The following is a 26,823-nucleotide window of genomic DNA, read 5'->3' on the forward strand; positions in this document are numbered from 1 at the left end:
GATTATTTTAAAGATTTTAAAACCGGAATCAAAGTATACTTTCATATAAAGTTAAAAAAAAAACACCATAAAGCTTGTTTGAAGTAAAATAATTTTTAAACATATAAAGACTTTTCTTTCTATACTCGTCTCGCGAATGGATGGAGGTTTGTTAGAAGGTATCTCCAAACCGACTGCATCGATCATACTGAAATTTGGCACAGATCTAGAAAATTCTAGATATCCTAGAAGAACACATAGGCTACTAATTAAGCTTGTTTTTAATTCCGTCCGGACGGCGTAGCGGACGACAGTAAGTTTCACAATAAAAATACGTAGAGATGTAAAAATCTCAAATCGTATGAATATTTTAGCCATTTCACTTCTTCTTAACTCGAGGGGATCATTACTAAGGAGGTTATAATGCGATTGTAAGAATTCAATCACTTACCGAACGAGACCGGTGAGTTAGCACCGTCACTGGAAATCAATTACAATAAGAATAATTGGCAACCCTTTTCGTAAATACAATCGAATTGGAAATCGAGGGTCTTTGAAGGGCTTTGCAACTCAGGGCTGTCAAAACGTTATTGATATCAGCAAAGATATTGTATTAATTCATTTAAAACATTGTTTTTTTTAAATACAAGGTTGAAGTAAATAGCTGCAGAGATCTATAAAAGACTTATTACGATCGTACTTCCTATTTTTTTTCTATTATCTCAATTTTTTGACTATATAATGCATAATAGCATCTAATCTATAAGGTGAGCATTAACAAAATAGTTAGAAAGTAGTAACAAAATTGATCTAGTTTTTTAAATATCAAAATTCAACCTCAATCTAGAATCGGACTTACTCGTATATTCGGCCGCTTCGCGCGATCTAACCCATTGGCGATGGTCGACGATTCTCATAAATAAATTAGATATTGTCGCCCAACTTTTTATCTGTGGGGCCGGGACTTTTCGGGAATGTCGACCACTATTTACTAATTCATTTCGGCAGGCTCAATTCTTACATTTACATCGTACGACACGATTACGATTTTTACAAGAAATAAAAAAATCTACTATCATATTTTATCGTGTTCATTAAAAATTCATCATCAGGAAATTAAAAGGATTTCTAGCACTTCGGTGACAAGACGTTCTATACGTCGTCGATTTTTCTAAAATAATAGATATGATCTTTTTTTACCTTACAGCAATGTCGTCAGAGTGTTTGGTTCCGTATGTCGTCGTCCACATCGAACTTAAAAATTTCGTCACTTGTAAACGTCTCCATTTTTTACAGCTAACGGTATTAGACCTTTAGAGCTTATATTTAAGTACTAGCAAACTTGGAATCGATTTGGTACAGAATAAAGACTGTCTTCAATGTTATTGTGCAAACGCAGCGGGCGATTATTAAACTGACATCAGCATATAATAGGTAACATACCAAAAAATGGAAGCAAAAACCAAGTAACCAGTCTACCCATACAATAATCTTTGTCATTTCCACTTTTTTAAGTTCAGTATTATTACGACGTTTTGGTTTCCAAGCGTCGGTGGCTCAGGAGTTAAGCACTTGACTTGCAATCTGCAGTGTGTGAATTTGTGTTCGAACCCCGCCAAGTACCAAAGTGTTTTTCGATTTTAATATGTACATTTATCCGACTTTCTTATGGTGAAGGAATATATCGTGATGCTGTACATATCTGAGAAGAAATTCAAAGATACTTGTGAAGTCAACCCGCACTGTGCCAGCGTGGTTGATTATGGCCTAGTCACCTCTAACTCAGGGTAGGCTCCTAGCCCCTCCTAGTGGGGACGTAAAGTGAGCTGATGATGAATGAATGATGAATGTTTTTGAAAACTAAACATAAAATTGTTTTTTGCCGTAAATAATCACGTACCTTTGTGAAATATGCGTTTCCTTGTGTCTTGGCCAATTATAAAAGAAAAGAACAGTAAAGATCTAGTTGTTTTTAAATTAGGTTCTTTTTTTATGGCACTCATAGCTAACCAATAACTAAGATAAACAGGAAAATGTATGACACACAATTGACTACTTCATACAACGATTCAAGCGCATTTTCTCGACCACCTAAATCATCAATATGCAAAATCACGATGAAGTGGCATTGCGAGGCACAAAGAGGGATCGTGATCAAGTAATTGTACCGCAATCAGAGTCCTTTGTAGTGGCCGAGCCAAATTGTTTTATCACCGGTGCCATGACCAAATTGCCGCTAATTCGATCGGGAGCGAGCGACCATTTGATGAGGGTGCTCTTGTTTGTTTACTCTTGTCATGTGATAGCGACCAACCGCTCGATCGTCTGTTTAGAAACCATACATATATTTTAAGCAATGGACGTAAAACTTATTTGAAACTGTTTCGATGTATTTACGATGAATTGAAACTGTTTATAATGTATACAAACAATCATATGAAGGCGTCCTTTCTTCTGTGATTTATGGTATTCAAAAACCCCATCCATACAGCAATGATCGATCACAGAAAACATTTTGACGCCACGCCACCATCCTCCCGACAATCCCGCACAACGCAAGCGCCATAACAAGTTCATCAAAGCGTATTTCAATTCGACACAAGAAACACAATGACATCCGAATGACATACGAAACGTGTCCTTTGTCCCGCTGTCAAAAACAAGGCCATCGATCAAAGATCCCCCCTGCCTTCTTTCCCCCCTCAGTGAACTGTCAAAAAGTAATGATTGAGAGCGTGGGGACGTTTGACGTGCGCCGAATTTGGCGCGACATCGTCAGAGAATGCAGTTCTGGTCGACGCGGGCGCGGTGTGTCGTGTTCCCACAATAACTCTCACGTGTAATAATCATCGATCCCGAATATATCCAGACATGCCGGCTCTGTGTCACAATGTGATACTGGGGGATAAAACTACGGCCCGCAGGAACTTATTGGTTGAGCACTGAACCCAGCATGCTACAATCCGCCTGGCTTACGAATAGAGTTGCACTAAATTGTTAGCTTTCTAGTTAATTCGCAGACCTAAAAATGTCAAAGGTCAACACTAATGAATCCTTTAAGAAGGTTACCTTTATTGCAGTTAACAACTATGAAATGTAAAAAATATAATCACAGCCACTTTCAAATTTATTTGTATCGTGTAAGAACCTCTGGCGCAATGGACGTGTAATCCAATACTCTATATCGTACAAAAGAATTATTGAGTGTGAATATTTTAAAGTTAAAGTTCTCGAGGGTTTCGGGAATTACTGAGTTGTTATACAATGTTAATATAAGCTTCGTCCTTTATTTAAATATTGAACATTCGTTTATTGTGTGTACAGAAAAAAAAAACAGAATATTGTCGTCTTTTTTTTACGTTGTAACTTTAGTACCTTCCAGAGAAGAGTTATTGATGTCATAGGTTAAATGACATATCGCGAAAAAGCAACACAACGCAATTTAAAACTAGTTGGATTAAATATTCTTGAGCCTTCGGTTGTTTACTGACGGCAGTATTATCCTCATAAACTTTAACGGCAGTTCCTTCGCCACTTTATAGAACCGAAGAGAACCTAATTTTGATAAGAACTTAGCAAGAACTTGTTTTGGTTCCAGCACACAATTTAGTATCTACATTTACAAACCAAATTTAAGGTAAAACAGGATTATGTTTTCCAATCTCACTATTTTCATTATATTTCACTCCAGCTCGTTTTAACTATGATAGACTAGAGAGCTATATGCGTTTCTTATCGCTAAAGACAGTAAACATTTTGACAAGTGGTTGAGCATAGAGGTCTGAAGCACGCGATTGCCCCGCGGGCGCAGCATGTGGAGTCCCAGCATGTATGGATACTATCTCGCATAACTAACGGTGTTTAACTGTTAGAGAATTATATAATTCGTGTTTGTGTAATAACGCTACGATTAATATAAATATTCGTAACATATTTTTACCCAGTTATTTCAAAGATATTGTTTAACCAAGAAAAACTTTGTCACGTATTTAGTCACACATTTTTATAATTTGACGTTCTTACGATGAAGGAAAACATCGTCTACCTTCACATATAGGCGAAGAAATTCAGATATATGTGAAGTCAACCCGCACTGGGCCAGCGTGGTTAATTATGGCGTAATCACCTCAAAATTGGATTGGCTCTTAGCTCTTGTTGGAACGTATTTAGTCAACTTTTTAAATTATAGGTAACATATTGTTCTTCTTTATTTGCAATAACATTAACATATGTTATACTCGTACTAGTAGGAAATATAATATCTCTTGCACGATTAAACCGAGCTCTGATCTGTGTATCGGGTTCGAATCTGTATACCGGTTGTCAAAGGATACGTTGTGCTAACAATGGCAGTAGTCACGCTGCCATTTGTCAGGACAGTCACCAGCTATCCTTTATTTTATAATAGCGAAGAAAAAGCATCTTTAAGTCTATTTTTGCACCGGTGGGTAACAAAGGTAAAGTAAGAGTCAATTAAGTATAAAAGAAATAAAGGAAAAAATCAAACAAATAACTTAATTTCAGTTTGTTGAGTGCAGAATTAAAATATTCTGCCAAATAGGTGGCTTAGTTGCCTATCAAAAACTTTGCCTTTTTAATTATGGGAAAAGAAAGATAGGTGAAGATAAAGTAATATTGTAAATATGCAAATAGCTTCGTTATAAGTATTTAACATCGTAATAAACGTGTTGCTGTTTTGACACAGTTTAACAACTCAAATTTATTTTGGTCCTACTTCAAAAGTATACTGTGGCAAGAAGACGCAAAAGTTTACGTTTAACGACTGAATTTGACATATAAATAACACAAAAGCTGTTATTAGCTCTGTTTAAGGTTCTATGTCCCTTTGAATTTTTATCTCTACCAATGTTTTGGTATAGAGCACGCACAAAACTGAACTAGTTTTAGAGTCCTTGGAAATAAAGCCGATAACGGTATTGCGTACAACAGACTATATTTGCCCTTGAGAGGCCAGAACTGATCTGACCTCTGTATTGTCTGTTATATTTTGATTACTTGACAGCTAGACATCGTCTAGACATGATTGACGTAAAGGTAAAGGCTAATTTAATCAAACTAATAGAGTATTATATAGTTTTATTTAGATCAAATTAGAGATTTTGGCATATTAATACTAAAAAAAAAAGTTAAACCATATATTTTTAATACGAAGGAAACAGACGAATCTATTCCATTAAATAGGCATAGAAATAGTCTACCAAACTGAAATAGCATTCGATAATCGGTTGGTTTATTTTAAAACATTTTTTTAAAATCATGGTTTATACTAAAATTGTGATTAACTGTCTACCCAATGAGTTAACAATTGAATCATCAGTTCATCATCAGTTCTGCCTATCCTCTATGAGTAAGGTATGAGTACATTTTTGGATAGTGACCAGCCAATAATGTGTTCTAATTTAAAACACATCATATTAGTTTAAGTACTATTTTCATCGCCAGTAATATTCACAACACAATCTAACGCCGACTGTCACCAAGATTTTATGTAGGATTTTATGTTGACTTTTTGCTTACATATAACATATTAATTTGACAGCATACATTTTTTTTAATTAAGATAAATATTACATACATAATTATACTTTCCTCTCATATACCGGATGACTGGTAGAGAATGCCTTTACTCATTAAGTCCTCCTTGTACTTATAAAAGTGCTAAAGAATAAATAAATAAATAAATGAAATAAATATAAAAAATCATACATGTATTAAAAAACCTTAAAATCTTCCTTCCACAATTTTTTTCGTTCCTAATTTAGAATATTCACTCAACAACCTCATTATAGCAACTAAATAATTATAAAATCCCTAAATTGAAACTATGACAACAAAAATCGGCGAATATACATAAATAAGACAGTCCTACAGAAATCCTCGATCATGGCCACCACAGCCATAACTAATGTTTTAAATAAGAGATTTATCGTCACAAATTCGGTCGTACCATAGATAAATTATAAACAGTCTATGCGTATGGTCTATGGTCGATAAGGTGTCGATATGCCGGACCACATTACTGCAAGCGCGTGATTTATTTCACTCGCGACGATGCAGCACAATGCATCATTGTTGGGCCATACTCCTCACTATTGTCGATGGTTTTCTTTTTATTTAGTCGCCTAACAAGACTTTGTCATTCTGTTATCCTTCCGCTAGCTGAGTAGCGGAGATATTTGATTCAAACGGAGATTCTATTGAATAATGCTCTTCACGAATCGCTATCAACTGTGCAACAGATTACATCTATCTACAATATATAAAAGAAAGTCGTGTTAGTTACACTATTTAACTCATGGACGGCTGAATCGAATAGATTGAAAATTGGTGGGCAGGTAGCTTAGAACCAGGAAACGGACATAGGATAATTTTTACCCCGTTTTCTATTTTTTTATTCCGCGCGGACGGAGTCGCGGGTAAAAGCTAGTATAAATAAAATGTTAAAATACTGAATTCCCATTTGGAAAATGACTCTCGTGTTTTTTGTCTTCAAAATTGCATTTTTTTTAATTATTCTAAAATTAGTATATAATGATAATGATTTTAGTATACTTTATCTATAACAAAATTAGATATTTCTGTATATTATACATACCATGGATAATTCAAATTTTTTTTATCATTACCAAACTGTCTACATATACGGCACTAAAACCAATTTTGTGTTATCAAAATACGACTATAATAAATTACTCAGTAAGAAGGGTTGTTTTAATGTCAGTTAAAACACATTACTATTTACAAAGAAAGTTATCAAAAACGTAATACATTCTTTTTACAAATAAAATCTATTAAATCAACCTTATCAACTACTATTTATCAACAGTTTTATGAAAAAACTAGCTGTAGCTCGCGATTCCGTCCGCGTGGAAATAAAAAACCTTAATATGTTCTTCCCGTCTATTTTTTATACCTTCGCCAAATTTCATGGAAATCCATTAAGCCCTTTTGGAGATACCTTCTAACAAACATCCGTCTCCATCCATACATCCATCAAAATATTCTAAATTAATATTTTTTGTAAACTTATTTTACTATATTTCGGTTGTAAGCAAAACCAACAATTAACGTAATTCAACGTGTCAAAAATACTCTACAGTAATAAAAAGACGCGTTTAAGCTTTATTGGTATTTAAAATTTTAATTATTATGCATTATTATGTCCCATCCCTTATCCTATTTATATGTTGATATTTAAATTCAATAGCATACTTTGTACAGTAAGGAAAGTTTTCAAACAAGCATGGAAGTTTCCGAAGGTCACATTAGAGTGACGATAGGTCGTCACCGCCAAGGTACTAAAAGCGTTCGTTATGCATTCCCTATTAGGAAGAAATTTCGACCTTTAAGGCTAGACGGGCCCAAACCAAAACAAATTCCTCACTACGCAAATCTAGTTATGTTGCCTATGTACGGCATCTGCCAGGCGAGTAGGGTTACCATGAGTTTAGTGTTGACACGGACAAATATATTTTTTATGAAATCGATAATATTTAGTCGTTAATAAGTAATTTTGGTATGTATTACATTGTAATGTACAAAGGACGTTTCTAATGTATTTTCGTAACGTCAGAAACTATGAGGAGATTCTATCAAATAAGATTAACAGACATACCTATTGTGCGGTTTAGCATTCCACATAAAAATTTTCTGATTGCTTTTGTGACATAGATTTATCACAACAAAATTAACAGACTTACTTTATGTTATTATTTGTCTGGTAAGATTATCTCTTTTGATACAAAAATCATGGTGACCCTGTTGCCGACAGAGAAACACCGGCCAATCATATCGTATCTTGAGATCTTGATGGAGATTTATTAGTCGCATAGATCGAGTCCGTCGTTTGTACGACGTTTCTTCAACGTTTTCATATAAAAATACCTTTCTAGTTATAAAGAATGCATAATACTCCTGCATTCTTTAACATATAAATTTTCTTATCCTGCTTTCATTATGTCATTTTACTGGCATTTGTACGTGTATCTACTGTATTTATTAACAAAAAACACTTGAGAGGTGTCAAGGGACACCCGGATGGAACGAAATTCCTTTTATATTAATTAGTGAAGGAACCAATGTTTATTCTATGAATAAAAAACTTAAGTCTTCACAAGAAGTACATTTTATTTCTATGAATTTTCGTTATAGTTATATTGTCACGTGGTTGCCATGGTGAAGTAGCGCTCATTCGTCGTTAACATACTTACTATAGCAAAAAGTGTCGTGACAACTTTTCGTAAGAATTTTTTCCGTCTAGCCCCCTTTCACAACGCGCGATAAGGAACTTCGTTCCAATAATAAATACTAAAGCTTCTACTAAATAATAGGGAATTTAACTGTCCTTATATCGTCCATAACTACTTCATTTACCTTCAAGTTAAAAGCTTACTATTGATTATTCATTAAAAATCCTACAATCTACAAAGTCAAGGTCAGTTTTCCTCCGAAAAAGGCGGGCAACTTCTTGCTCTATTTTTCCATTAATCGCCATAAATTAAACCATTAATACATGCAGAACTGATCCAACTTACTTTTGTTTTAAGGATGGTTTTTGCTTGCGGATGGTATATAGGGTAGGTGGTACAGTGATGGACTAACGAGATGCGTATCAAACAATGCGTGTGGCGCAGGCGCAGACGCCAAACAATTTTGAACAATCGACATATGAAACGATAATCAGATCAGGGGTGACGAACATTTAGTCAAGTTCATTGTTTTTTATTGGCTTCAACGATTTAACTTTGGTAGGGTATTATTTATTACTTTATGAACATTATTTAAATGTCCATTTAACAATCAAAACTGGAGTTTAAAATATAGTATTGAAGAAGATTTATTAAGTAACCTAAAAGTTAATGTTAACTGTCCATTTTTTTAAACATAGTCTATTCCTTATTTGACATAGTCCTATTATATTTGACAAACAAAACAACGAGAACAAACCGTGTATGTAAATAATCTCGTATAAAAAATTCTCGTGTCACAATGTTAGTTACCATACTCCTCCTAAACGGCTTGACCGATTTTTATAAAATTTTATATACATATACAGTAGGTCTGAGAATCGGCTACTATCTATTTTTCATATCCCTAAGTGATAAGTGTACGAACTTAGAATTACTTCTTCTATTTATACTTTCTTCTAACCAGATGTAGAACATATTCTGGAGGAGCATATAGACTACTAATTACGTTTTTTAAAACTCTACGAGGACGGAATCGCAAACGATATCTAGTAATTATAAATCTTAATTATAACTTGCAGATATATCGTAACAATACCCGAGCATTTACCCTTATACTATTTTCCAGTATATCAAAATATACTCGTAGTTAACAAGCAATTTGTAACCCCAAGTTTCCAATCCATTGCAGCATAAAGTCAAGTGATGTTCACGGCCCAGTGATCCTGTCAGGGATATGTTTACCCTTGACGACCCCAACAGATTTGTTTCAATGACCACGGCCTATTGTAAGCGCCATTTCGCTTTTTTTACAACATCAATTTCATCGACAAATGATTATAGACTTTAAAGATACTCTAACAAAGTTGATTTTGTATTGAACAGATCTTTATCATCAGGATTCTCATGCGGTCCAACTGTGAAACAAATTATGTAGTCGCATGTATGCGCTTGATTGAAAAATTCCTTAAGCCATGGATTAAGTCGAGCATTGGCTGTGTCGGTGACATTTCTTATGGGGGTTGCACCCTTAAGATTGACATCGAACTATTACTGATTGCGGTTTGGGGAAGAAAGATGTAGTATTTATTTTCTTTTCACGTAAGAAGCTAACAGATGACGACATTTGTATAAGAAGAAAAGAGATAACTAGTAAAAAAACAATCATGATTTTTTTATTAACCTATTATTCCTGGCTCAAGAACCTACACCAATGATTCTGAAAGAGCAGCCGTTCGCTTTTCAGAGCTGCGGTGTCAAGAGTACAAGTTGTTCTAATCGCCAAGTTTCGAAAGATAGCACTATAAGATGAAGAAGATAGCTACTAAACCTTTTCCTTCTTATAGAATCTTTAAAGTGATCAATTTTTTCATGTTACGAGAAATAGAAACGCAACATAAAGTTTTAGTTTTATAAAATGCTAAGTAAGGAAGCTTGTTTGCTAAATGTGTACAAAAAAATAGTAAAAATCAAGTCAACGTGAAATAACTATGATGCTAATAATGAAACAGTGACAGACGACTCACAAAGCTCCAACAAGCTAGACGTGTCGTGGAAAGGATAAAGGATAATAATGGGAATAAAAGGATAATCCGATACGTATTATCTATCATACTAATATCATAAATGCGATATTTGGATGGATGGATGGATGGATATTTGTTTGTTTGAAGGTATCTCCAGAACGGCTCAACGGATCACGATGAAATTTGGCATACATGAAGAACATATAGGCTACTTAATAAGTTTTTTATTAAATTATTTGCGGACGGAGTCCTGGGGGGCACAGATAGTGAATTATATAGAGGAAAAACTATATTGTTTGTTTGCATTGAATATCCGAATTTACTGAACTGATTCGACAAATTATTACTAGATTTTTTTTTAATTCCGCACAGACGAAGTCGTGGGCAACTGCTAGTAAGCACAGGGTCCATAAGGACCAATTAATTCTAAATATTATATCCCTAATAATTATTTAAAAAAATAACAATTGTCACTTTCCCCGTATAATTAAACTAAAGTGGAATAGAGGGTTACTCTACCCTTCGTCAACTCGTCTGCGAATTATCCATCAAATTAGTTAAGACGCAAATTCAAGTGAATTTGACAGGCAGGGGATAAAATGGCGTACGCTTAAGGGTCTAGTGAATAGGCAATATTGTGTCGGAGTAATTGGCCGTAGTTTAATTAACTAACGAACCTGTTATTATTGAATTTATATAAATAAAAAGACATTTTACTAATCAAGTGCTAATTTCTTTGTCATTCAACAGACTAATAGAGCTAACAGACATTTTTATTTTCTTTAATTTTTGTGGACCTATATAAGTTGAATTGCTTCTATGATGATGGGCTAAAAAGACTTGTAGTCATAGCTATATACGAGTGTAGTTGTAATAATTTTTGCAAGAAAATTTAAACAATTTTACAGGTGATATTTCGAGCTTTACGATAGTACCAGCTGTCGCCCGCGACTCCGTCCGCGCGCAGTTAAAAAAAAATGGGGGGGGGGGTTATGGAAAATAGATGTTGGCCGATTCTCAAACCTACTCAATATGCTCACAAAATTTCATGAGAATCGGTCAAGCCGTTTCGGAGGAATATGGCAACGAAAACTGTGACGCGAGAATTTTATATATTAGATGTTCGTGGTTTTTGTTGTCGTGTATTTCTTTAGTCTTATCGTAGTAACAATATCCCCTTTGCATTGTATACCGACAACCAGATTAACGAACCGTTTTAATTTAATTTATGATGTTCGTGAATCAACTCTTGCGCTTTTTATTGTTGTACAAACATTTCACAATCCGTCCACACAGTTGGGTTGAATTCAACACCCTGTATATCATATATGGATGACTGAGTAAGGGACGTTCGTGTTTCGAGTTGTTAATAATGTATTTTTTTTTTAAATAACAAGCTGTAGTCAGCCGGTATTTGTTATAATTGTAAGTATAATCCTTATTTGACTTATTCTTATGGTGCATTTAATTTCGAAAAAGTTGAAAATCAATTATATAGAAACATGTATTTTGTTACAGCAATACATCGGGATTAAATTAAAAAAAACTCAATTTCCTATTCCTGTAAGTTTATGTAGTGCTCCGAAAATATCTGGATTAATTTATAGTTAGTCAAGGTAATTTTATAAAAAAATAAACAAGTAATCTCTTAAAAAAGAATAAAAACAAAACTTAAATTATGAATACAATCCAAAAGCGACAAATAGTAGGACATCTGTAAATCAGTTCCAATCACCCTTACTACGGGAATCACTGCCCGACTCGAATTAAAAAAATTATAAAAACTAACAAATGGCGGGACAAGTAACAAAACACTGAATGACCGTTGATAACATCGCCACCGGATCAGAGGTAAATCAGGCCGGGCTATTCACGTGCTAACCCTAAATCGCCGTCCAACCCCCCTAATAAACGGTGCCTTATTGTCCCCAAATGGCCATTAACAAAAGGGTGTTTCTTAGAAAAGACCACCCACGTAGTCATTGATCCAATTCTCGCTGGTCACCATGCCATAGCCATTTTTCGTTGTTTATCGCTTCATATTTTACAAATTCGTAGTGTTATAATGAGATAATTTGTTGTCGATCCCATTGTATAATATCAAATACGTCACAAATAGAATTGTTCGGATTTTGGAATACACTAATGTATCGCTTTGTACCTCCCACAAACAACAAAGGTTTTTTTTTTATTACATGCATTGAAATTATAACTGAATATAGTGATAAAGATGTTTCAAAATGCGTAGGTTTTTGGGTGTCTTCATTTTTAATAAAAAAGTGAAATTCAATAAAAAAGGTTTGCTATGTCGATGTAGATTGTCCAAGGCGTATCTATTATTAACAACAAATGTAACGACCATAAATTTTTAACGTGAGGTTTATGACACATCTTTCATCACAGTCTTCCAATTTTGAAATTTGATACGACTTATATTCGTATCAAATTTCAAAATTGGAAGACTTTTTTTTTAAAGTTTAAGAAGTTTTATTTAAAAGGTACTTTACACAATTTATCTCGCAATTACAGCACGTGTTCAACAGATTGCACTGTGACAATCGATTCAAAGGAAAAGATTAGTAAGAACTCTCGAATATGTAGTTCAAAAGGTTGAATGAATCTTAACAAAGATAAAATGGAGGTCCCATGACTATTTAGGGTGTTGACCTTTGACCTTAAATTGCACGAACGTGTTATAAAAGTGCGTTTAAATTCTCGAAGCGATAACTTACGATAATGTCGTATAATCGAAACAATACCTCCCAATACTTGGCCTGTGCCCTCATGTAATGAAGGGGTTTTGTAAACTGATCGAATGAAATTAATTTTCATATTAACTTTAGCGAGATAAATTCGTCTTGATGTTAGTAATTTTTTTGTAAGGGAACATAAATATTGTTTTCCTTTAATATACTTTACATAAAGTAGGCTAGCTATCACTTTCTTTTGGGGTCAAAGGTTTGACTGATTTTTATTCATATTAAAAAATCTGATCGACTCATAGCATTAATAATGGTTATTCTTTCTAATAAATTAAGTAGTTAATGTGTTATAGGCGTTATAAAATATTAGTCACTCGCTAATTTAGGATGTGAATAAAGTATTAAGGAATGACAGATGACGCATCAAGGAAACCACAGACAAAACTAGCACGGAGCGTTCCCATTTCGCAGATTCAGTGCGTGCGTTATCCGCAATCATAGACAATGCTGATCGCGTATACAAAATGGTTTCGCGACCACAAAGTGTTGGAATGTCGCATGCTTCTATTTTATAAGACGTAGTATATAATGTTTTATTTTTCTAAAATAATCAAACGTGTTGAGAAGTTGAGAGATGTGTAGTTTTGGACAATTTATATCTCAATTATTTTCCTTAAAGTTAGCAGCAATGTCGAATAAATTGTTACAAAATAGTAACGTGAGGTAATAAACGATTCAATTTATTTTGTATTTATAAACATTTAATAACTCAACGTTAACCAATCCACGTAATAAGTTAAAACAATGGTTAAAATTCAAAACAATGTTTATATTAACATCTCAATGTAGGTCACTTATAGGAAATCCTGCTTGGTTTCGTGGTATAGTGCCATGAAAACATTATGGCAACTCGATCGCACGAGATGCACAAAACTCTTTGGTTGCGCACACTTTTCTTCACCTGCGCTGACAAACGCGAAGTTAACCGCGAGCGTCTATAAACTTTGAATTTTATTATACCTAGATTTTTAAGGTTGAATCATCCATCACGTATTGAATTGGCGCATCGATGACTACAATGATATTCTTTTAGTATGCGACATAGGTCTAGACCACTACAGATCTCTCGCTGAATTATTTATATTGCTACACCAATAGGTGACCAATTGGTCTGTGTTTCTGTTGTTTTTAAACAAAGGAAGGAAAGAAATACAAAGCGTATTGACGCTTATTTGTATTGACAAAATGTCTAAAAAAAAACATTGTGCCGTACACGACGGGTTCGGGTCCCGCGGCACAACCTGCCTTAAACTACGTATCACAAGGCCTGGCGTAAATATTGAAAATATATGAACTGGCACTCACCTACTCGATGCCCCGTTCACCGCCTGCAGGTGCCTGGTCACTCTGTCGGTGTCAGTCGAGTCAAAAAAGTCACAGTCATACAGTCTAAAGGCGCCAGCAATGCTGCACTCCTGATGCACCCGATGCACCGCTTCCCGTAAGCGCCCTATAGACGCGTCCTTTATCGAACCGAACGCGGAACCGTAACTTAGCGACCCTGTACGCTAAATATAAGACACGTCCGATGAGCTATCCAACTGCCGACCCCTTTTTATGCTGACTCGATGCGCTCTGTCGACTCACTCTTTCCCCGCACAAGCCCCCCGCAGGCCCCGCGCCCGTCCGTAGCGGAGAGGGATTTCTAACTACCCGCTTGTGCGGGAGAATAAAAATGAGTCGACCTACCAACATAAAACCCGTATTGGTCAACCGCGAAATTCAAACAATGACGAGCTATAGTACATCTGTACCGAACAGTCCCCCGCCCCAGCCAGACGATATCTGGCTGCGTCTAAAACCGTAATTCGAAACCCAAAATTAAACGAGCTGGGGGAGAGTTGCCACTGCTCGCTTTACCACCAAGTGGCCTAATAAAATCTATGTAACCATCCAATTCGCTTTACCTGTTCCGCGAATAAATCCGTAATCCGTACCCGGTCGATCCGCGACCGTAAATGTTCCACCGACCGTATTTAAACAATGCATCCCTATGAACCCGAGTCCAAAACCGCGCGCGTGGTTACCTATTTACTCCGAAGAGAACCGACGCGAACCTGAGCGGTGGACAGTGAAACCGTACTAAGCGATGAGATGCATTGCGATGGATATGTGGAACGACTTATCGTTCCTGCGAAGATTTATTTATATGTGGTGTGGAGGAAGGGCGATCCTGATCACTTATCACCTGATGATCCGATCGATGCGGCCTGCGACGCTCCAACCGAGGCCAGTCCAAGAAGTGGAGTGGCGAGCGGGCGCCGGCCGCACCAGGCTCCTTTGCCGCAGCTTGAGGGTCGCTACAAGAGTTACGCGGCCCCCCGCCCGTGCTCGCTGGTGAACCATGAATACTTTGTCGTTCGTACCGTGGTGGAGACCTAACATCACGGCGACCTGATGTCCGCTGCATAGCTCCAGACCAATGTTCATCCGTATTTGTATTGTGAACAGGGGAAGTTACAAGTCCCCGAGTGTTTGGCGAGTGCGAGCCGTTGCGGTTCCCACACAGTAGGAGATGATGCTTACCTCCACACTGACCGCACGCACGAGTGGACTGGCAGTGCGAGACAAGGTGGTCCCCCAAGCAGCAATAACACCAAAACCGTTGGCGAGCAATACCGCGCCGAGCTTGCCAACGTAGTTCCCGGAACTTGGGGCAACCCGTAACACCGTGTCCTGTATCCCGACAATAACTGCAGTGAATGTCCTGTGCCTGTCGTACCGCTGCGTTAAACATCCGCGGCCTACTATGCGCCCAAACCGGTGGACGGTGTTCTTTACCCGCGGGCCTCGCTCTAGGAGCAACTACGAGAGGCTCTGGAGGAGGAGGAGGGACATTCTCCGTTCGACGACACTCATCCTCCAGGAATAAAATTAGGTTGTCAAAGCTGGGAAGATGAGTGGCGGAGTCCCCGCCGTATTCCAGTTCAAATCTATGTTGTAAAGCGTATGGTAATTTGGAAAGAATTATGTGCAATAATAAAAACGACCACGTGGACACAGGTAAATCCAAACCCTTGAGACCGTTGACCGCTATTAACAAAGGATTTAGAAGTCGTGTGCGCAACGACTGCGTAACCGAAATCCTAGGTAGGCCTAGAATAGCAGCAACATGACTATCTGCTAATCGCCGAACATTCTGATACCTACGATTGAGTAAGTCCCGGGCGATATCATAATTACCGTCAACAAGACCTAAATGTTGGACAAGGCCCTTGGCCTCTCCCGTTAACGACGCCAACAAATAGGCAAGCTTCTGAGCAGGGGTCAAATCCCTACGACTGTGAACAATGCTTTCAAATAAATTGTTAAAAGCAACCCACTGTTCCAAGTCACCGTTAAATTGTGGCAAATCGAGCAGCGGCAATCTACTCATGAGCGCTGGTGACGCCTCCGACTCCGCAGCAACGCGCGCGTCAGCAGCGCTTGATCCCTTAAGGCAACCAACAGCCTGAATAATTTGATCAGCCAAGTCGTCGGCCTGATCAATGTCAGCATTAATCTTCGCCATGGCATCCGCTTCTAAACCTAACTCTAGAATGCCACGGTACGCCGCATATAGATCCGCCATTTGATCGTCTAAAACCTGGTATCTAGCCATAAGGGCTTGCGCACGATCTGGCCTAGAAATATTCAAAACCGCTGAGCCGAGCCATCTCAGCACCCCTGTTATCCTAGCGGTATATTTGCCGGCCATAATAAAATAAAAATAAAAAAAAAGGACGGTAGAAAATTATCGACGCTTCCAGAAACCGCTTACTACAAATGGTCGATAAGGGAAAAAAAAAAATCTAAATGGTGGGTAGATAATTCTCCTCTTAACCAAATGTTTAAAACCCGTTACAAAGAATTACCTAATAAAATAAAAAAAAAAAAAACAAAAAAACCAACCGTAATGAAAACTGACCAACTTAAATTATCGACGGTAACATAAAAACTACCAAACGAAAAAAAAAATTACTAAATTAAATTAACCGTAATATAAAAAAAAAAAAAATTAAAAAATCACCAAATTAAATAATGCACCGTAACATAAACTACAAAAAAACCGATGCGTAAAAAAACCCTAATTTAAATATACTAGAAAAAACCGTGAAATTACTAAATCAAAATATAAAACTATAAGAAATCAATAAACGGAACCCTAATGGCCGATTAATATTACGTAGCAATCGTACAATAAAAAATGTAACGTAAACGACCCGATTAAAAACCTAATATTGTACGACGTAATATGTTATAATATTCTGTATTCCGTTGTATTCCGTTGTATTCCGTTATATTCCGTTATATTCCGCGCGAGAAGGACGTTACAATATTTCGCCAAGCAATGCAAATACGTGCCCGAAAAACACGTAACCCGAATATAACCACGCGGTTATAACCTACGTGTTAACCTAACCACGCTCTGCTACCATCGAATTGTGCCGTACACGACGGGTTCGGGTCCCGCGGCACAACCTGCCTTAAACTACGTATCACAAGGCCTGGCGTAAATATTGAAAATATATGAACTGGCACTCACCTACTCGATGCCCCGTTCACCGCCTGCAGGTGCCTGGTCACTCTGTCGGTGTCAGTCGAGTCAAAAAAGTCACAGTCATACAGTCTAAAGGCGCCAGCAATGCTGCACTCCTGATGCACCCGATGCACCGCTTCCCGTAAGCGCCCTATAGACGCGTCCTTTATCGAACCGAACGCGGAACCGTAACTTAGCGACCCTGTACGCTAAATATAAGACACGTCCGATGAGCTATCCAACTGCCGACCCCTTTTTATGCTGACTCGATGCGCTCTGTCGACTCACTCTTTCCCCGCACAAGCCCCCCGCAGGCCCCGCGCCCGTCCGTAGCGGAGAGGGATTTCTAACTACCCGCTTGTGCGGGAGAATAAAAATGAGTCGACCTACCAACATAAAACCCGTATTGGTCAACCGCGAAATTCAAACAATGACGAGCTATAGTACATCTGTACCGAACAAACATATAATGACAAAATGATAGTGATAAATAGAAAACTGTATCTGTTCGAATGTTGCATTTTTCTTTTAAATCATGCAACGTTTTTCGACAGATTTCCTGTACATTTACGAATCAATTCATTAAAGTCAGTTGCACGCGTTCGGATCGTTATTTTGTTTGTGAACGTTGACAAATGAACATCGTGAGATATGTAGAGTGCAGATTTAAGGCGTTTATACACGAGACGCTTTATTTCGCAATACGAAAGCTAGGCTATTTCAGTATTTCAATACATACGCTATATAATAAATACGCTAGTAGAAATCCTATTGCCCATAGCTGGTTATTTAAACGATTGAATTCCAATTATACCTACCAGAGGAATTACATAAATAAACTTTTAAAACAGATACTTCATTTTAGTAAATTAATTATGTTTTAAAATAGGACCTTATAATTTTGTAAACAAAATTTATAATTATCTTTTTCCCTAGTCTATGGCCGTCTAATGTCGAACTTGGGCTTTAAGTGTCATTGAAGTATGGAATGGGTGGTAGAGAAGACACTAAGATACCGCTGTAGGAATTAAGTATTCGATTGGCGAAAATCTCGCATTTCGTGTGTAATGTCTTTAAGTGGATTTAATAGATGGCGTTAGGTCTTGTGTGCATTAGTCTATGTATTTTGTCTACTTGCCTCTATCTAGCTATGGTCAGTACATTATATAAAAAAGATGCACATAAACTGGGCATATTAATGATAATTGCAACAGTGCAAGTGATTCATTCTTCATTTTTTAAGAAACTTAAAATACCAAAATAAACACTATTCTAATCACATAATGTTACAATCTCTAATAAAAAAATGAGTATCATTTAAGATTGCGTCAACCCCGTCGCTTTAAGCGCGCTAAGTGACAGTTTAAAAAGTGAAATTCCAAAGGGAAAAAATCGATTCGAAAAATCGAGAACAATTCGTCTTCTGTCCTATTAACGATTCACCACCCGGGAACTCATTACCGCATTAAACACGTGTTAAGTTGAAAGAAAAAATAACGTAAAAGCTCCTGCCGAAGCGATTCTCATGGACGCCGCGTCGATATTAATCGTTCACATTAATTTTAGGACGCGGGAATCCTTTTTAGTAATACGCCGCAACAGCACAAATAATTAAATAAAACTTCATAAGATTTAACATAAGTGAATCATACGTCAAGTAATTATACGTTTCGATATTTTGGTTATAAGGTAAATATATTCCGAAATTAGTGAAATAAAAATCATAATTGTTAAAATTAGAAATGCCCATCGTTGTCCAGGAAATTATTATGAGAAGAACCTGTAACTGTAGTAAAATAACGTGTTATTCCATCAGTATTAATTATATAGCAAGTAATACGATCGCAATATATTTATTGTAGTAGCTAGGCAAAGGCAGACAATATTATCGTCTCAGCACACATTCGTTTCGTCGACGATGTAAAGGAAAGTCTTGTAGTTAAAAGTACTACCGTCCTTGTAATGAATTGTTATAAAAAATATTTAAATATATTTTAAACATGTAAGTATTACTTAAAATATTTTTATTTCTGAACGGCGCTACAAGTCATGAACGAGATCCAATACGTTAGATTTCAGAACGCAAATATAAACGTCAAATAGTTTTTTATATCCGGAGCGGCGCAAGCGAGCTATTTATAATTATTGCCTTCAACATTTTATTTAATATATAAATGACTAAGCTTTACAGTTTACAGTGTTAAGTTTAAGTTTAAAGGACATTTTATCCTTAACTCCCTATAATTATAAGTAACGTAATGATATTCTATGCACATAAAAATAAACTGAAAGATGAGCTCGGAATGATAACTTTTCTTGTTCTGATGTGATTATTTATTATCTATTAATGTTATATTTAATAATGTTATACGTTACTGGGGGTAATTATTGATTACTCACCTTTGTTTTCAAGGCATATACAGTGTTTGTCCTGTTGTACGATCTATTCGCAACATATAAAACAATAGCACCTCCAAATACACACGCACAAGTGGTCCATGCAGTTTTGTGGACATTTTTGTAACTCACTGAACTTATATCGCGATTTAAAATTGGCAAAACGTTTAATTTTTTCAATAATTTGCTAGACGTACGACCTAGGGTGGCCATGTTGACAGAACAGCTGATTGTCGTGTGAGAGAGAAAAGTGATGGGAAAAAGAAATAGCACATCCATCGCGCATGCGCGCACCATGCTTTATTTGACAGAAAGATGTAATTTATACAAAAATCATAATAATTTTAAAACATTGCATTTGTTTTAACTATAAATACTTACGTAGTTTTGTTTCCGTATTCTTATTTCTTATAAAATTTTACTTAGTATAGTACATTTTAAGTTGCTCTTGAGGATAACTGCGAATTTTAAAATATATGTCATTTGTCAAGAACTAGGGCATCGAAACTCGGTTCAATTTTGAAAACCCGGGTTTTCGGGTCTAAGAGTATCAAAACCCGGGTAGACCGGTTTTTTCGAGCATTTCGATCTTTCCATTGAAATTTTTTAAAATACACTAATCTGCGTTTATATATCGATTTCCTACAATGAATACCAAATGTAAAGGAAAATAAAATGTCAATTTCTCGCAGGTCTGGCGCTGGCAAATTTTCAAGAGGTATATATATATTTTTTGGTTGTGCGTTTAATCAGATTAACAATTTCGTTTAGCATTTCATCACCTGTAGGCCAATAAAAACAGTTTTATCTTCATTTTCAAAGTTCTCAAAATATTTACCCGGATTAGTCAAGTACTGTAGTGTTGCTGCTTGAGTTAGTCTTCTTTTTGCGTATCGTTTGCCAATGCAGTTGCCATTTTGTGACTTAGTGGTGTCTTCATTTGATCCATTTTCTTCAAAGCAAATTTTAGGGAAACATCAGCTGTAAGTAAAGTTGCATCGCGTCGATATAGCGCCTCGATGACAGTTTTAATAACATCCAATATTTTATGGATCTCATCTATATTTCTCTAGTCATCATCAGTAAATGCAATGTCTGTTTTTAAAGCAATTAAAGCTTTTGTAATAGATATTTTCAATTTCAGAAACCGACCTAACATGGCAGAAATGCTACTCCAGCGCGTTTTCCCATCTAACAGCAGGGAGTACTCTTGTCCAAATCAGCTCTGACATGTTTTTGAAGGACGTCATCGTTTTTTGTCGATTTTTTGAAGATTTTTACCACTATTCGTACTTTTGATAGCAGTTCGTTGTATCTAAAATATGGTGAACTGAAAAACCCCATAAACGAGGATTCATTATTAAGTTCAACACCATCCTCGTCATTGTCTGTAGAATTTGTGTCGTCGTTAAATTCTACAGTTCGCAGTCTTTGAGCCAATACTGATGAAGGTAAATCTTCATCCTCGTCAAGTTCGGCAAGCTGAGCGACGTTTTCCTCGAAGCCGGCATTGTGTTTGTACATTACATCCACAATTGCCAGCTTAACAGCATGAGCGATGCATAGCTGATGGTATGACTTAAGGGACTTCCCTAATGCAACCACCCCCATATTCGTCCAACTTGGCCTAAATCAATTGTACGCATGAGACTGCAATCAAGGACCTGTAAATTCGTATGAGACCTAGATTTCGAAAACTGCTATCCCTTGCAAAATTTGGTGAATGTAAAGTGAGCCCTATATAAGTTCTATTTTTATTAGATGTCCATTCATCGAATGATATCGCACAATTGATAGGAACGTAGCAACGAAGCTACGTTTTACATAATAGTTAATAATTTATCAAAGCGTATTTTTATTACATTTACTTATTATTGCATTCGAAGTGGCTTAAACTTAATAAATTACAAAAACAAAAGTTTTAAAAAAACCCGATAAACCCGAGTTTTAATAATCAGACCCGGGTTTTTTTGTAATCCTCAGAACCGGGAAAAACCGGGTTTTTTCGGTCCGGGTATACCCGGTCTCGATGCCCTATCAAGAACATATTTAGTAAAAAAAAAAAAAATTGAGGGAAAAAATATTGCACCCTCCTGTTTTAACTGTTTACATATGCCAACTAGATAGACAATGTAGCCATCCAGAATACTGGTCAGCAAAATACATTTATTTTTAAACTATATTTGGTACCTTTTTGCATGAAAATCACAATAACTTCAGTTTATCAACATATATTGTCAACCATGTTTTTTCTGATACAAAAATCCTTTCTTTTTGTAAGTACCTTACAAACATACTTGGTTTTCATTGTTTGTTAGATGTATTAATGTAGTTCCTCCGACTCACCTAACAAGTTCACTTAATACGAGAAAATTATAGTAGCATTGAATGTGTTATAATTGTGGTCATTCAACACCATATGAAATTAACCATTTCAAATTTAAATTGATATATAGGACATACATGAAATAAAAATAATGTCTTTTAACTTATTTAGTATTTATTTATAACACTTTAAAAAAAAAAGGTTGGATCTAACATAATACATAATCCTGATTTAAACAATTTCCGAGTTCTTTACATAATAGTTTAAAAGTTTGTACATAATCTTATTACCACCTTATTCTCTTTTTGTACGTCTCCTCCTTCATCAATTGAGGGTAGGCATCGCATCAGGGTAGGTACGCATCTGCAATTGCAAAATAGCTTCGCCATTTCGCTTGTTTGCCACCTTGTTATATGTATTAAAAAACAAACGATTACCGATAAACTATTTTACGACTTAGTATCATTAATGGTAAGTTTGGTAATATTTTAATATTACTTAGGTAAAGTAATCATTCAGTTTTTGATTTATCCTTCAACAACTCTAACACTATCAATTACACTTTGGACAATATTATCCGGATCTTTATCAATCACAATTCCTTCAGCCGACACTTGAATATTTTCATTATTTGTCGAAGGGTTATGAACGGTGTCCATCTGTTGTACAGTGCTTAGCACAATCCGTTTCACTGATTCAATATTATCATAAACACCATATTCTGCTTGCCATAGTATAGTTGTTATTAATTGTTGAACATTTACACTTGTTTGGTATGATTTGAATTTTCTCAATTTATTACCGATATATTCACCAAATACTGCATATTCATCTTTCCTAACTTCTGTTGTGACAGCACTTAGTCTTGGATGTGTATTCGTTTTAAATGTAGGTGGTTTGCGATTAAATGCATAGCTTCTGACTGATTTAGGTGAGGTAGGTGATGTAACCTCCCTTTTTACCCGTCTGTACTTCAGTTTGTTCCGTTTAGGTTCATATGTCTCAATCCACTCATCTTCTAACCATTCCTCGTCAGAATTCTGTCTCTCATGCTCATTCATTGTGGTGTCAACCTCATCGTTGTTATCAATATCAGCTTCTGAGTGTTCTAAAACATCAACCTGCAATAAAAAATATTTTTATAGCAATGTATATTACTTTCTTTTAATTTATTAGATATTTTATTTAGAAATATGAAATTTATTATATGTCATAGTGGTATTGCAATTTGGTATGATACTATAGAAGTGTAACATTTCGTGTGGTTTGTCGGTTATTTGAGCAGAAGTTATAAAAAGGGTCTTGACAGACAGACTGACGGACGAAAAAGTGATTGTATAAGGGATCCTATTTTCTCTTTTCAACCCTAAAAATACAGAATATTGCTTGCAAAAGACACCTACTTGGTCATTCACTACAATAATAGTAATAAAATAGGGAAGGTAATTTTAAATCAGTGTCTATAAGCTCGATCAATGTTTAAATACAATACTGCAAGGATCAAACTAAATGATTACTCTATTTTCATTTTCATTAGGTAACATGACTTTTATTAGAAGACTATTCATATTAAAAATAACCTAAAAAGTTGTCTGAAACATTGCTGATGCTGTTCTTCGGTGTAAAAATCGTTCTAAACAAGTTCATAGGTAAAATATATCGATTGTTGGATAGTCGATCTTACTTTATATTGCAATTGATACGTTAATCGACATATCAATAGAAGAACATCATGATAACATCATTATCAATGTGATAACGAGTCAAACTTAGGTATTTACAACGTAGTACACTTTTGAGAGATTTATAAAACAGCTAGTTACATTATAGGTTTATACCTTCAGATATTTTCTTCTCTTCGGAGCTACCGTCTGATTTGTATTTTCATCATCATCAAACGTACGAAACGTTGACTCCTCGAGCGTACCGTTTTGCAGTAATTCCCACTGAATCGGATGTTTGTTAACCAAATGTGTTCTTAAGTTCGTTGTATTTCCGAAATACTTATATTGCGTATCACATAATTTACACAACACAGCCACACATCGCTTATTTTCTTCCAAACGATCGAAGAATCGCCAAACCAAAGACGATGTTTTCTTCATTGCTTAATCGATTATTAATCTTTGATCAATTTGCCGCCAAAAACTCAGATGAATATTGAACCGAAACCCGTGTCGATTATGAACCCGTATCGAATCGAAAGATTTCACAATTTCCGAGCTTGTGAAACAAGATGGCGAGTTACGAGCGAGTGAACCATCGAGCAAAGTACGACCTTCGTTCGATACAATGGCTGTCAAGCGAGATATAAGAAAATCGATGCAGCGTTATCAGTCGGCCAACGCTAACGTACCATAGACTGCACAAATTTTTTAAGTGTATAAAATTGGAAAGAACGAATTTAGATTTTCTTAAATAAATTGCATGAAAACCAGATTAAATAAGATGCCAAAACTTATTTTGCTTATTATTTTAAACGTAAATACGATAACATTGACCATTTCGATTTCTAGAGTGAGGATTATTTTTTAAAGTAATATACGAATTCCATAGAGGAAAATAGACATAGTGTCATCCCTCTCGATCTCTATAAAAAAACCGAGACAACCATGCTTTTCTACCTGACGTTGGCTAATGCACAAACTGTGCCAAAGCCAAAAATAAAAAGAAGAAGAAGAACCATGCTTTTAGCTTTATGACATTAATAAAATTGAGAACTACCCTACCGATCAAAACGGCGGTACACTTCTGATTTCCTAGAAAATGTTCTTGGAAGTCAATAAAAAGTATGTCTTACCGTGTTTGTATATTTGTCATCTAACAACCAAAATATAAATTTAGTGAAAATTGTTGTAATTTTCATTGATTATTGTGCAGTAAATTTATTATGCAACAGAATAATTAAATTCCCTGTGTTTTAATCCTACTGTTTAAGGGATTAAATAAAAATTCACTTTATTTGGTAAATGTGTATTGTATTATTTAAGAACAGAAAAGGCGAAGAAAAAGCATTTTTGACATTTATATTTACAAAATTATATATTTTTTTTCTAAGTGACATCTAACTTAAAACTTGAAACTCCTACTAATATTATAAATGCGGAATTTTAGATGGATGGATGGATAGATCTTTGTTTAAAGGTATCTCCGGAACGGCATAACGAATTTTGATGAAATTTGGCATACATGTAGAACAAAGTCTGGAAGAACAAAAAAGCTATTTATAATGTTTTTTTTTTCAGTTAATTTGTCATAATTGCAAATATGTTTTGTTTCTCTACTGCATTTTGTGATTTTATGTCACCAAGAAGATCCGTCAATGGACATATTCATGGACAGAAACAGCTCGAGATTTGTCTGTTTATGTTTTTACGTTGTTTTTTTCTCAGTTTAGCTTGTACATTACTTTTTCCAAATTATAAAAACGTGTTTTTAGGGATGTTAATCAACATTCTATTTCTCAATTATTTACTCAGCTTTTTTTATATGGAGATTTTTGTTGCTTTTTCAAAAGGTCCATCGCCCATGAACATTTGGGGTTGTCTAGTCTAATTAGTAAATATGTATCTGATTGAGAAATTAGCTGGTTATTCACGTGACACTTTTGTATTTATCCAAGACCCAATGGTATTGTATCTTTAAGTAGGCACAATATATTTTTGACTAAAAAATGAAACACCAAATAATATTTCAAGATTTGTTTTATTTATTTGTCGGTAAAAGAGGCTGTAAAAAGTTTATTGTCTAAAAGTTCCGATCATTCTTCATTTGGTAAACCTACATAAAAAGGTGAATTTTTAAATTCTACTTTAGAAAGTTAAGATTATACACATCTTTTAAAAAAATCTTTTATTGAAATTGTCCGTAATTTGTACAAACTTGCGTCAGCAGCGCGAGCATTCGATTAAAATTATTGTATAAGGTAAAGGTATAGAAATTAATTAATACTGTTTGACCCCTCTTGACGTTCCTATAGAGAATGCTGGGGTTTACGGAGCCATGTATTGGTGGGCACGGTAAATATTTTTTATTTATGAATTTATAACCAGTAAATTGTAAAGACCCGGCAAATTGCATATCAAATGCATTCACAAGGTGACGTGTTAAATTTCAACAGTTTGTAAAGTTGTCACGTTATTGAACCTCATTTCTATATTCCTTTTTTAAAATTGTACAATACAGTTTAGAAACTTGTATGATTCGAAAGTCAAAAACTGTCAGTAACTGTCACTCGAAGGGTGATCCTATAATTGGCTAATACAAACATGTATTAATATTAGACGCGGTTTCCGTCCGGAAACCGATTGTAACATCGAATACAATGAAGTCGTTTCTCGAAATCGATTTAGGTGAATTTATGTTTATCGGTTAATGTAGAACAAAACATTAGTGTTTCCATAACTCAAACAAAATATTTTATAATTAACCGTTAAGTGGGTTAGTTTTCATTTACCCGTTCAGTAAAATTTATTAATTCTAACTTAGTACCATGGCTCCGTATTCCAGACCAATCCTCGTGAATTATTTATAACAATAAATTGCGAAAATAGGACAAAGACATTGGAAATCAACAATATCCCCTCAATTGGTATATAAATCCAGA

At 35.5% G+C, this 26,823-nt stretch overlaps 2 protein-coding genes across 5 annotated transcripts in view; both read right to left on the minus strand.

The window, feature by feature from the left end:
* The window catches only part of LOC106721778 (calcium uptake protein 3, mitochondrial), a 69,396-nt gene extending 49,220 nt beyond the window's left edge, over positions 1-20,176 (minus strand). For 3 of the 4 annotated variants that reach the window (XM_045682219.1, XM_045682222.1, XM_045682221.1), the window contains exon 1: positions 19,895-20,173. In XM_045682219.1, the coding sequence (XP_045538175.1) occupies positions 19,895-20,170 (276 nt within the window). In that variant the 5' untranslated portion in view covers positions 20,171-20,173. Of the gene's footprint in view, positions 1-19,894 lie in introns of all 4 variants that reach the window. The other variant, XM_045682220.1, reaches the window with a different exon arrangement.
* Positions 20,177-22,423: 2,247 nt separating this feature from the next.
* Positions 22,424-24,404, minus strand: LOC106707691. Its single transcript, XM_014499093.2, has 2 exons — positions 24,056-24,404; positions 22,424-23,338 (listed from the first exon to the last, which is right to left on the minus strand). The coding sequence occupies exons 1-2, from the start codon at positions 24,320-24,322 to the stop codon at positions 22,745-22,747; spliced, it is 861 nt and encodes a 286-aa protein (XP_014354579.2). The 5' UTR covers positions 24,323-24,404; the 3' UTR covers positions 22,424-22,744.
* Between the last annotated feature and the right edge of the window lie 2,419 nt (positions 24,405-26,823).

The sequence above is a fragment of the Papilio machaon genome, chromosome 18 (genome assembly GCF_912999745.1).
Source record: "Papilio machaon chromosome 18, ilPapMach1.1, whole genome shotgun sequence".
Classification (NCBI taxonomy): domain Eukaryota; kingdom Metazoa; phylum Arthropoda; class Insecta; order Lepidoptera; family Papilionidae; genus Papilio; species Papilio machaon.